The sequence below is a fragment of the Sapajus apella genome, unplaced genomic scaffold (assembly GCF_009761245.1).
Source record: "Sapajus apella isolate SASKATOON/1434 unplaced genomic scaffold, GSC_monkey_1.0 scaffold3, whole genome shotgun sequence".
Lineage (NCBI taxonomy): Eukaryota > Metazoa > Chordata > Mammalia > Primates > Cebidae > Sapajus > Sapajus apella.
Genome location: NW_022436943.1, coordinates 30,957,985 through 30,971,995, shown reverse-complemented (window position 1 = coordinate 30,971,995; position 14,011 = coordinate 30,957,985). Strand labels below are relative to the sequence as shown.

At 33.4% G+C, this 14,011-nt stretch overlaps 1 protein-coding gene across 14 annotated transcripts in view; it reads right to left on the bottom strand.

Annotated features, from left to right (window-relative positions):
- The window catches only part of OXR1 (oxidation resistance 1), a 479,029-nt gene that overhangs the window by 4,468 nt on the left and 460,550 nt on the right, over window positions 1–14,011 (bottom strand). For 10 of the 14 annotated variants that reach the window (XM_032246219.1, XM_032246229.1, XM_032246213.1 and 7 more), the window contains 5 exons: window positions 10,281–10,361; window positions 8,328–8,453; window positions 7,383–7,535; window positions 5,571–5,666; window positions 1,691–1,764 (listed from right to left, as the gene is read on the bottom strand). In XM_032246219.1, coding sequence (XP_032102110.1) covers window positions 1,691–1,764; window positions 5,571–5,666; window positions 7,383–7,535; window positions 8,328–8,453; window positions 10,281–10,361 — 530 coding nt within the window. The remainder of the gene's footprint in view (window positions 1–1,690; window positions 1,765–5,570; window positions 5,667–7,382; window positions 7,536–8,327; window positions 8,454–10,280; window positions 10,362–14,011) is intronic. The other 4 variants (XM_032246253.1, XM_032246247.1, XM_032246264.1 and 1 more) reach the window with 1 other exon arrangement.

Below are 14,011 nucleotides of genomic sequence, written 5' to 3'. Positions count from 1 at the left end.
CAGGAATAAAAGTAGTCTTCTAAATCTTTAATGTCTTACAGTTCATGCAGCCAATGATACTGCAGGCATAATTCTTACTGATATCAGAAGAAAAAAGATTATGTTGGATGAAAGAAAATGAGTAAAGGTGGCTATCAGTTTAGGTGGCTATCAGTTGTTGAGTACTTACTATGTGCTAGATACTATACGAGGATTTGCATAAAAATTGTATACTTGTGAATTCCTTACAATCTCCCTGTAAAACTGATTTAATCTCCAATTTATAGGTAAGAAAGTTTAGATTTGTTAAGGAGTTTGCTCAAGTTACTACATATAGCATATGCTGAAGTGAGAATCTGAATCAGATCTATCTGACTCCAAAGCCTACATTAAGTCCACTACATCATTATTTTTCTTTTGGGGTGCCTTTCCCTTTGAATTCTAGAATATCAAGTCCCTGTAGTTTCTCCCCTCTGAATCTGTACTCCCCTTCAAATACTGAAACCTCGTATTATTTTATTATCAAATAACCCAATAATTACTTTAGCTTGGTGAAATCATACTGTACAATAAATCTAGTTCCAGCAGACATCTAATGACATTGTGTATGTCATTTCTGAAGGCTTAAAGCACCCATAAAATCTTGAAATTATAAGCCACTACCTTGAGTGGACTTCTTGGAGAGCTAACAAAATCACATATAAGACTACTCTTTAGGGGAGGGCTGAATGACAACACCACCAAAGGTATAATTGGACCATGTAAATATATGCTGAGTCCAACAACTAAAAATAACAGAGAAAGCTACAATAACCATGATCACTTTTTATTCACTCAAATTATATCCTCCAAACACCTACTTACAGAGAAGTTGTAAGAAAATGTGTTAATAATAGAATAACTTGGGATGATGAATATTCTTTGGTGGTCTAAATAAATTATCATTATATATCCTAAACTGTGGGATACAAATAATGTAACACTTGTACAAGTCTGAAGATTATTTAGCATACCTATTTCTAATACTGAAAGACAGAAGTACCAAAGGAAGGAGTTGATGCTTGCTAAGACCATGCTAGGTGGGACCAGAAAAGGCTACCTCCAAACTGTAAAGATTAAAGAAGGCTGAGATACCAAATAAAAAACAAAATTCCTCACAGTACTTGCAATGTCAAAATAATTAAATTATTGTTTGATTCATAATTGTTAAAAACAAGCAAGCCAAAAAATCCTGAAAACTTGAGGGATCTCTAAAATTTTATGCAGAAATATCCATTTCTATTATTGTCTAATATATCATTCTAAATGGTCTCCCGAGTTAGAATAACATGAAAACAATTGAACCTGTGCTATACATTGGGAGAAATATAATAATATTCCATCATAATTATTTAAAAATTAGAGAAGTTCAAAGGTACTGGGATATTTACCTTTCTATTATCAAAGAGCCACTGTGCTCTAAAGAAAAAGATGGGCTTTAATAAACAGTGAATCAACTAAACAGTATTTTAAAATGAAGAAACAAACACCCCAACAATAGTTTCACATACTACACTTGACCACATTCTTGCAAATATATTATACTCTCTTTCTCATAATATACAAATTTGAAATCTAATGTCAAAATGTTCTAAAGAGAACTGAATTTATAATCCAAATACATTTTTAAAGTTCTTCAAAAATCTCATAGTGAAATGTTCAAGAGACTTACCCTCCACCACCAAAAGCTAGTGAATCCATGTCTCCTTTGATAAAAAACATATTATCTCCTGTCCATTTAAAGACCTATATAAATTTAAAAAAAGCTTTAAATATATAGATGAAAATGGTTATTATACAGAGTTAACTGTCCAAAAAGAGTTAACAAAGCACAGATTGACAGTATAGGAATAACAACACCACTAAAAAGCTTGGCACAGAAGGATCTGTTGGTTTGGGTTTCAGTGTTTTTATGACTAAATTTGAAAGCACACACTCTAACACACAATGCTCAATTCCAGTTTCTGAAATCTTAACTTTTCACACATTTCTTTCTCCCGACTCTACAGGCACCAAGAGTTGGATGGTTAATAGAAAAAATGGAAGAAGAAAATGAGTTAAAAAAAATCAGACACAGGTGCCATTAACTTTAACCATTACACATAAATGTATATTAATTTGATAATATTTTAATATAGGGCCAAGGCCTTTCTTTGGATATATATTTACTGATCATAGCTGTTAAACAAACCATGCCCATAATGTGTATTTATGACTTCCAGTTTCAATTTCTTCAAACAACAGTGAGAACTTAAAATCATTTGATAAGTCCAAGGGCAAACTAGACATCAATATTCTTAAGTATCTTTTTCTAACCTTTTATGGGTGTTTTACCTAAACCTAACAAAGTAACAATTTCTAGCAACTTTATCAAGTTTTTCAAAAGTGTTCATTGTAGTTATAAATAAAACTTTCTTTTAGTACTCATTTTTCAGTTACATAACATTTAATTAATCACATCATTACAGTTATCAGGTAGCAGTAACATAAAAAGTTTGAGAATAGCCACAAATGCACAAATGATGCTTAGAAAATCTGTAATAACTACAAGTCTTCAATTAGCTGTTGTTATCAGTTGACATATTTTATGGAAGTAATGAAAAGCATTGGTTATTCTGGTGAGCTAGTTAAGTACAAGTTTGTTAAAAGAATCTCTATCATATTACCAAATCATTCCATTTTGTTCACTAGTTTTTTATAACCAATGGTGTGGTTTCCTTTTCTTGATATTAAAATAGAATTTTATTTCTTAGGGAAGGTTTTACATGCCAGACTCCAATGTGCCCAATATACTAACATTGCACTCAAGGTTTTAAAAAAAGTCACACATTCACTAAAATTCATTTATGCCTTTACATTTTAGATTTTATTGGCATTAGAATGTATTCAATTTATCTTAGTCAAGCCACAGTAAAGCCACACAGGTAAAGAAAAAGAAACCAGTTAATAACTTTTTATTTAAATCCAAATAATTGATTTTTTTTATGTTTTCAAGACTTTCATCATTAAGCTTAGTCATTAAATGTTTCTAGAAATTTCAGAACAGTTTATAAACAGAATAGTAATGATAATGTATATTCCCCACTGAGTCCATAATTTGTGTTTGGTGCCTCCTCAAGTATTACATATAAATGATCTTCATTTAATTATTAAATGACCAGGTCATATTTTATGATTCCTCATTCTATCTACAGGCAAGTTGAAGTTCAAAATGGTCAAAGAAAAGTTAAATTACCGGGAGTAAAAGGCAAAAATAGGATTAAATGCAACTGTGAATGACTCCAAAGTCCATGTTTTTTTCATTTATGCCATCTCTTGCTTTTTCTTTCATGTTCAGGGGTACATGTGCAGGATGTGCAGGTTTGTACACAGGTAAACGTGTGCCACAGTGGTTTGTTGCAAAGATCATCCCATCAGCTAGGTATTAAACCCAGTATCCATTAGTTATTCTTCGTGATGCTCTCCTCTCCCCACTTCCAACCCTCACCCCTGACAGGTCCAAGGTGTGTGTTGCTCCCCACAACATGTGTCCATGTGTTCTCACCATTTGGCTCTTGCTTGTAAGTGAGAACATGTGGTGGTTGGTTTTCTGTTCCTGCATTAGTTTGCATTGAGTATAATGCTTCCACTCCATCCATGTCCTGCAAAGGACATAATCTTGTTCCTTTTTATGGGTGCATGGTATTCCATGGTATACATGTACCACATTTTCTTTATCCTGTCTATTACTGATGGGCATTTAAGTTGATTCCATGTCTTTGTTACTGTTTTTTTTTTACCTTTTGAGATGGAGTTTCGCTCTTCTTGCCCAGGCTGGAGAGAAGTGGCATAATCTAGGCTCACCGCAACCTCTACCTCCCGGATTCAAGCGATTCTTGTGCCTCAGCCTCCCAAGTAGGTGGGATTACCACCACACCCAGCTACTTTTGTATTTTTTTTTTTTTTGAGACGGAGTTTCACTCATGTTACCCAGGCTGGAGTGCAATGGCGCGGTCTCGGCTCACCGCAACCTCCGCCTCCTGGGTTCAGGCAATTCTCCTGCCTCAGCCTCCTGGATAGCTGGGATTACAGGCACGCACCACCATGCCCAGCTAATTTTTTGTATTTTTAGTAGAGACGGGGTTTCACCATGTTGACCAGGATGGTCTCGATCTCTTGACCTCGTGATCCACCCGCCTCGGCCTCCCAAAGTGCTGGGATTACAGGCTTGAGCCACCGCTACTTTTGTATTTTTAGTAGAGATGGGGTTTCTCTATGTTGGTCAGTCTGGTCTCAAACTCCTGAACTCAGATGATCCACCTGCCGTGGCCTCCCAAAGTGCGGGGATTAGAGGAGTGAGCCACTGTGCCCAGCTCATCTTTGCTAGTGTGAATAGTGCTGCAATAAACATTTGTGTGCATGTATCTTTACATTAGAAGGATTTCTATCCCTTTGGGTATATAGTCAGTAATGGGATTGCCCGGTCAAATGGTATTTCTGCCTCTAGGTCTTTGAGGAATTGCCACACTATCTTCCACAATAGTTGAACTAATTTACATTCCCACTAACAGGGTAAAAACATTCCTTTTCTCTGCAACCTTGCTAGCATCTGCTGTTATTTGATTTGTTAATAATAGCCATTCTGACTGGTGTGAGATGGCACCTCATTGTGGTTTTGATTTGCATTTCTCTAATGATCAGTGATACTGAGCTTTTTTTTTGTAGGTTTGTTGGCCACATGTATGTCTTCTTTAGAGAAGTGTCTTTACCCACTTTTCAGTGAGGTTGTTTTTTTTCTTGTTTGCTTAAGTTCCTTGTAGATTCTGATTATTAGACCTTTGTCAGACAGACAGATTGCAAAAATTTTCTCCCATTCTGTAGGCTGTCTGTTCACTCTGATGATAGCTTCTTTTGCTGTAAAGAAGCTCTTTAATTAGATCCAATTTGTCCATGTTTGCTTTTGTTGCAACTGCTTTTGGCATTGTCATCATGAAATCTTTGCCTGTGCCTATGTCCTGAATGGTACTGCCTAGATTTTCTTCTTGGGTTTTTAGAATTTGGAGTTTTACATTTAAATATTTAACCCATCTTGAGTTAATGTTTGTATATGGCTTAATGAAGGGATGCAGTTTCAATCTGCTGCACATAGCTAGCTAGTTCTCCCAGCACCATTTATTAAATAGGGAATTCTTTCCCCACTGCTTGCTTTTATCAGGTTTGTCGAAGATCAGGTGGTTATTGGTGCACACTCTTATTTCTGAGTTCCCTATTCTGTTCCATTGGTCCATGTGTCTGTTCTTATACCAACAACATGCTGTTTTGGTTACTGTAGCCTTGTAGTATACTTTGAAGTCAGGTAATATGATGCCTCCAGTTTTGTTCTTTATGCTTAGGATTCTCTTGGCTATTTGGGCTCTTTTTTCGGTTTCATATGAATTTTAAAATAGTTTTTCCTAATTCTGCAAAGAATGTCAATGGCAGTTTAATGGGAAGAGTACTTACTCTATAAATTGCTTTGGGTAATATGTTATGTCATCTCTTTATAAACAAAATATTGAAATAGTGGTCCTTACCTCAAACTCTGGACAGAATGTAAAAACAAAGGTCTCTCCAGTACCATAAAAGCCATCACTCACTTTAAATGGCTCAGATGCTAATGCGCCAAAAACCTAAGGATAAAAACAGCATATTCAATGACATGACTAATACTATATTTCAGTAAGCATTATTTCATCATATATGTTTAAATAAAAATGCAAAAAATAGAAATTTGGTATAGTTTTATCTAATTGTATTTAAAAAGGGAAAAATGGCCAGCTGTTAAATGATGTACATCATTGTCAACTACAAAGCATATTGGTTTTTCAATGGAAAAACAGATTTTTTCTTAGTTTTTAAATTTTAGGATGTTTTTGAAAGTAATTAAACATACAATTTTAAAAAGTGGTTAACACATTTCAGGAGGACTTTTATGTACAATGTATGTATAATATGGATAACATGATGCTATGGGATTGTGGCACTTAATAAAACAAGTCCTTCAGTATAGGTAAACATCTATTACCTCTAAAATATCCTTTTTTTTTCTTTATCATTATACAGTAAATTATATGAGGGCAGGTGTTACTTGTGAATTGTTTTGCCCTTTAACCTAGTGCATGACCTTGTACATTACAACACACAGAGTACCCTAATGAGAAAACTGATGAATAAGAGACTTGACCTAGTAACTTCCGTGTTCTGAGTCAGAAATGGGAGTGCAGAGAGTCTGATAGACAATTTGTAAAGTCACTGTCTATCCTAACATTCTATCTTTATAGTCTTAAGTTTTAAAAGATTTCCTTATTGAAAGGTTACTTTACATATACATTATACAAGAGTACACAAAATATAAATGTACAGCTCAATTTAGAATTATCACAAGTCAACGTCCCATGCAACATTCATCAGACCAAGAAACAGAACACTACGAGTTCTAGAAGCTCTCTTTGTGCTTCCTCTCATCAATAGCCTCACTGAACTGAAGGAGCTGCTAGCCTAACTCCACTTTAGATTCATTTTGCCCACTGATAAACTTTCTATAAATGAAATCGTAAGAAAGTTACTCTCTGGTGTTTGATTTCTAATTCAGTATTATGTTTGTGCCATGGCATGTAGCAGCAGTTCATTAATTTTTGTTGGTGCAAACACTTTTTCTTGGATATGTATGTGCCTTGGGCAAGTTGATGAACTTGTTATGTCATAGTTAACTCATCTTTAATATAGAGATAACAGTATCAATCTCATAGGACTTTGATGATTACATAACATAATGCATAAGTGATTAGTCAAGTTCCTGACACATAAACACACTAAAGGTGTTAGTAGTACTAGTGTTTTGTTGTGTTTTAATATTGCTATTTTACCTTCTCTTTAGTTTCCAATTATATCTGACTCGAACTTATTGTTTGCAGAACAAACCATTACTCGTATTTGTGCTTTTTTTCTTGCTATCACCTTCACACGATTAACTTTAATTAAACTTTACCCATTATTCAAGATTCTGTTAATTTCTACCTTTTCCATGAACCTCATTCTTATCTCCTCACTTTTTCTAGGTTATTACTAAACCTATGATATTTTTGCAGCATTAGAGATACTGGTGTGTGTAAATGTTCTTTTCTACCACACTATAATCCCTTTGAAGGCAGTAATTCTTAATTATCACTCTCATATTCATCCTCTGTAACACTCAGCATTGCCCTGCAAATTAAAAGTACACAATAATTATTGGGTCAACAACAAAATGTACTAATAAAGTAATTTTTATCAAAGAAATATGCTAAAAGTTACTGTTACTGTAACCTCTTAAAGGATAAGCAATCTATACAGTTAGTGTTTCATACCTGTCCATCACTGTCTTTAATCACCATCAGCACTGGGGTGTCTAAACCTGTCATTGTTCGATAAAGAGTTTTCAAGCTTGTGCCATGCTTTCCAGTACCATAAACAAGAGTCCATGGATAGCCAATCGTTCTTGGTGGAAGATGCTTGGTAAGCTTTAAAAAACAAAATGTTAGTATTTACTTGATAACTTGTTGTCCACTATGTAGAATACTAATGCCAGCTGGAATTTAATGTTGCTTATAAAATGTAGGCTACAAAAATAAATTAACCGAAGAAATTATTATACTCAAAGATACTAAGATGATTGAAAAATATTACATGTTTCTCAGCATAAAATATTAATTGTCTATTAGGAAAACAAAGAATAATCCTGAACCAGACACAGATTAGAACAGAGATAAGAAACATGGATTACTTACTGCTTTTGCCTTCTATATTGAATTAACAAAAATACTAGTTAGATTATTAGCTTGATTATTAAAACACTTCTCAAATAATGCGCTAGGGAGATAGACTGTCCAAGTTAGGAATCAAGCTTTGATACTTTTTTGCTTTGTGACCTTGAACAAGTTAATTGGTCTATGCTCCCAATTTTTTAACTTAATTAAAAATGTGCATAATAAGAGCATACAATTTCTGCAGCTGTTGTAACAACTACGTGAAATAATCCACATAAAGCAAGTAATGAGCACACAACAATAAAATAAATATTGGCTATCATAGTGTCTCACCTAAATTTTTATTTATTTTAGTGTCTGCTTACCTAAATCTCCTAATACCTTCTATTAACACTAGTTGCTATGTTTTGCTTACTTTTTCTTTTCATTGGAGTGGAACAGTAATAGCATTAATACTGTTGCTTCAGAAAAAACTAAAAAGAGGCTGTTTTACTCCTGTGGGTGTACACTCACATTTACAAATGCACACATGTGAGCATGTCATACCTTTTCAATTTGATCTGGCAGTAAAAGTTCACTGGGATCACTTAGGTTTGGTCGAAAAGATTCAGACTCCAGGTCTGCTTTCACTGGAGCAACCTGCTTTGAATTTATGTCTTCCCTTGTAGTAATCTAAAAAAATAAATAGCAATAGTGTATTAATGTAAACTTGTGACATGCTTTCAAAATTGTCAGACTTTTCAGATAAATAAAGCTTTACATCTTAGAAAAGGTGGCTAAAGCTTTAACCTTAAGATTTTATAGGGCAAAAGATGCCCCATATCTAATATCTATGATGCAGCCAATGTAGAAAAGGATTTTATAACAACATAAGTAGACGTTTTCTCATCCACTACATGAGGAAGGACTGGTAGGAATGATAAATCCCCATATTTCTGTATAAAGGAGATAGTTGCATGCATCTTTAATTTAGCCCTTGAAGGGCAAAGTCAGCTAGCTAGCTTGCTGTGTGTACCTGTCTGTGTGTGTGTGTACACATGCTATTTAAAATAGAATTTTTTTTATGCTAAATACAAAATTTGTCAAAAATAAAAAAAATTCCTGGGTGCCAAAATTTTAATGTAAAGAATAGAATAAAAAGTATGACTTTATTTTCCATGGGGTGTGTGTACATTTATTTGCTTCACTGAAAAAGTTATTTTTAAAAAATGCTTTCATTTTTTAACTTTCTAAACATTTTTTTAAATATACTTGGAACAAACAATAAATTTTGCAGTTAATTTGTGCATAAATTTATTTTAAAAATTAGATGACTCTGTTGCATTACAAAGAATATATGCTTTTGCTTGGTAGAAATGATTTCACTGCTATTCTTAAAATGATAAAAATGTTAACTAAAAATAAAGCTTACTACTGCACAGTATATTCTATTGGTGCTTACTTTTTAATATTAATTTTATTTTAATATATAAAACATAACATTAGAAAATAAAAGAAATGAAACGTTCTTTATGAAACTTTTAAATTGGCAAATACGCAGAATTCTATTGGAGCAGATAACTAAAATACAGCAATGCTCGGCGACTGTGATTCTATATGGGAATGAAATCTTGCTAAATTATTTTGTTCCTTTAACAGGTTTCTTAACAAAGCTGAGCAGCATATATTTGCAACCAATACATGTTCTAGAACTGTATTGTTTTTTGACAAGAAGCTAAATACTCATTCTTTCATATCATCATGTTTCACCCTTCTTTTGATGATGTGAAAGGTAAAAAGAAAAAGAAAAAGAAACCCAAGGTAGCATTAGAAGCATTAAAAGAAAAAATTCAGTAGGTCTAGCAAAGCCATGAAAGCATATCTAATTATGAAGAGGAAAACATACTATAATAGACAACACTGAAAAATGAGTTTTCAATTACATTGTTTTCTTGTTTCTAAAAAAAAAAAAATCAGAAAGATTGTTTCACAGAATTTTAAATAATTTAACCAGTTCTGTGTCTAAACTATACTATTCCAAAGTAGTTCTAATACCAGCCAAGAATGCCTCAAGAACAAAACAGTCTGAGATATTTGATGTGATGCTGATACAAATGAAATAGCCTTAAAGAAAATATTTAAGTCTTGCTATTCAAAATCTTTTAATTTTCCTATAGTACTGTATCTTTCAGATTTTGTTTAGAAAAGATTCAATCTCAAAACCAACACCATTCTTCCAATGTTAAATGAATAAAAACTCCTCACCGCTGAAAGAAACACACAATACTGAGTATAATTTTGAAGTGACAGAACATTCTTCAGAATATTTTTCAAATGAAAACAGAAAAGATAATCCCATAGCTCTTCAAGGGAATATTGCAACCTTTAATACAAAAAGGAATTTTATTTTAGTGCTGCAGTCAAAGCAAATTCTTTGAACGTGGGATTGGCCATGACAAAAGACACTAAAAATCAGGAGTATTTAGTCTCTGGAGGGGTTTAAACTACTGAAGGGGGCACCTGGAGGCGTCTGCAGAGTGTGCGCAGTTCTTCAGTATTTAGAGCATCGATCCTGCGGTGATACTCAGCCACTGACACTACCTAAATATGGAGACAGGAAGACAATAATTCTACTGACAGTTGAGAAAAACAGAAAAAAAAATTAATAATAATAAAGAAGAGGAGAAATTAAAATGGGAAAAGAGAACTATAATTAGGATTTCTTTTCCCACTCCATGCTGAAAATTCAAGAGATTCATATATCAAACTAGATTTTGATCAAACTAGAGTGAAATACCCATGAATGATTTTCACTACTACATCCAACTGGTTGGTAATATAAGGTTTACTTTATGGACTATTCTATATAGACTCAACTTAGTAAATAGAAATTATAGTTTTTTTTTTATACAGGAAACTACAGAAAACAACAGACTTTGCTAACATCAAAGATAACAGCTGAAAACTAAACAATCTTGCAGTTACAAAGAAAGTGGTAGTTTCAACCACTCTCTCCAAATCAGGTGAGCTCAAGCATTATATCCTAATGGCCACGCTGGAAGAACTTCTTCTAGGCAGAGGTAACACATATATCTATCTATATCAGAAAAAAAGAGAGGAGAAGAGCAACAAAATATAGAAGTACATTTAAAAACCTAAGGGAATAAGAAGTTCTAGAAAGTAGAAAATTAGATTTTCTAAAGTATGTCTAATCAAAAGTACTTTCTAAGCATGTCTGCTTTATCCTTTTAAATGACTTTTTTTTTTTCTAGTTTTTGCTGCTCTTTTGTGTTATTTCTTTATGGATTTTACTGTGTCACTTATTTGTGACTAAAATTTAACAACTTTCCTACATTCTAAATTCTGAAGGAAAACTTTCTATCTTCTGTAATTGCCTAGACCATGCTCTTGCACAGTATTGAATTTGAAAGCCACAAATGACAGATAAACGCAATAACAGAAAGCCCACAAAAACAGGTAAATTTACTCAGGTTGACACAATAGTTACACCTTTTTCAGATCATGACATAATTCTAAACACAGTTAGCATACTACAGTGAATACTGTGGTGTCATAAACACGTACTGATTTTCCTGAGCTATGACTAGTCCCCCTTGCAATCCATCAAACAGATGTGCAAAGTCTCTGGCCACAAAATGCAGTTAAACCAACTTGCTCATAAAGAGTTTAGATTTCAAACAGAGTTTTTAAAAGGTGTTTTATTTAGCCAACCAAAAGGAACTGGCTACCAGTAAACATCAAGGTAACTATGAAAAGCAATGTAAATTTGTTGAAAGTTCTGAATGACACGAGAATAGAAAAAAGGAAAAGAGACAAGACAGATTTCATTCTGGCCATTATTATTATATTGAATTTTGCGAAGCAACAAAGCATACAATATGGTAGCTGACTATGAACTTAAAAACCAGAAGCAGTTATCCTCTCTAGCTTTGTGGGGAGAGGGTTTAAATAAACCTGGGTTCCACACAACCCAACTATCAATTTCATTATAAAATAATGAAAATGATAAAAGTGCATATCAAATCTAGTTTTTAAGTGAATTACATGAGGAAATGCATATTAAGGACTGAGTATAGTGCCCAGAACATATTAATGAGAGTTCCTATCATTAATGTGACTTTTATTTGAGTACTTTTTACTAATTACCCTGAAGACTAAAGATAACGGCTGAAGAGTCTCCTTATTAATTTTTGGTTTTTATTCTGAATGAAAATATTTCAGGTTTGATATCTCAACTATTTTTAATATTTTGATTATTCTGAATTTAATTTTTATATTTGAGTATTAGATAAAATAATGAAGGACTTTCAATTATTCAATTAAGAGCAACAGGATTTCAATAAAGATTAAAGAAAAATTAGAAACTAAAAATTAAAAAAAAAATCATGGGCTTGCTTTTCTATGCCCAGCAAAACAGGTCTCTACTACTAATTAATGGTCAATTAAATTTTTATTTCTTTTTCCATGGCCTTCAATACAACAGTTTCATAGACAAGAATTCTCAAATGATATAACTTATCTACTCCTCTGCTTTCCTTCTATCCCTCCAGTTAGCACTGATCTTATACCTACTTTCTAAAACTCCTTCATTTATAATATTAAACACACTTCCTGGGTGGAAGTGAAATTAATTTATGCTCACAAAAGAGATAATTAATAACCTAATCGTATTAGCATTGCTGAGAGTAGGAGTTACTAATAAGAGAACAATAAACTGCCATTATAAGGCTAAGCTTATCTTAATAACACTTGATAAAGTCAGTTTCTTTCATGTCATCAATCTACTTTTTCAAATTTATTTTTTTCAATTTTATTTTTTTCTAGGACTTAAAAACTTACTGCTTTCTTAACCGTAAACATTTACTCATGTCCTGATAGTTGAAGATACAGAAAACTGTCAAAAAAAAAAAAAAAAAAAAAAAAGCCTATGAGTTAATAGAAAAAATGGATTTGAATTTGAGTACAGGAATATACTTTCTTATCTCAAAATAAACAGATAAAAGAACTAAATATTCCCAGTATGTGTGAGAAAACTGTAATTAGTCTTAATTTTTACACCCTTGATAAACCATATTCCATGTATAGAATTTGTTACTTTACCCAAAAGATTAAACCTAAGTAAAAAATGAATACAATTCTCCAAAATATCCCATATTACACTCTGAATTACTAGGGATACACAGCTGAGAAAACCAAGACCTTCCAATTAAAAGTGCATTCACTGGCTAAAAAATCGTTTCTTTTTTTTTTTTTTTTTTTTTTTGAGATGGAGTTTTGCTCTTGGTACCCAGGCTGGAGTGCAATGGCGCGATCTCAGCTCACCGCAACCTCCGCCTCCTGGGTTCAGGCAATTCTCCTGCCTCAGCCTCCTGAGTAGCTGGGACTACAGGCACGCACCACCATGCCCAGCTAATTTTTTGTAGTTTTAGTAGAGACGGGGTTTCACCATGTTGACCAGGATGGTCTCGATCTCTTGACCTCGTGATCCACCCGCCTCGGCCTCCCAAAGTGCTGGGATTACAGGCTTGAGCCACCGCGCCCGGCTAAAAAATCATTTCCTGATGAATAAAGTATCTGAATATACTGCTAAGTCCTACCTGTAGGAACTAAGTACCTTGACCTATACTCTGCAGAATTAAGTACCACTCTCTAATCTTTTCAGTATTTGACAAAGCACCCTCACACAGAGAAAGTATTTCCCTAAGCCTTGATTTCTACAGAATTACCAATAGAATGGTAGGGGTAAATCCACCCATCACTATTACACATGGACTAACAAAAACAGAAACTAGAGAAAATTTGTAGTTGCTGCCAATCCCATAAGTAAGAACATGTTCATCTCTTAGATACAAAGAATAATACCTGAGGCCTAAAAGTCTTCTTTCCCCAAGATTACTCAAAAACAAACCCCAAATCTCCCTTCTTTTAACTGTCTTGTACACTAACAAAAATCTGGTAGTTATATGCCATTGTGCCATTTTTATACCTTCTTGGTAAAAGGAAATGCAAGAGAAAGAGAAATACCACCTAATCAATGCCACTTATACTTTCTGGTACCCAAAAATATGTTAGAGAAGGAAATATAATTCTGAGCTTCTGTAGCCAACAAAAAGAGAATACAACAGCATCCTTGAAGTCACATAAGCTGTTGTTCTAGTAGATTTTATCACATATAGTAGTATATATTATATATTTTATATCATAAAAATATATCTTATATTTTATCTTAT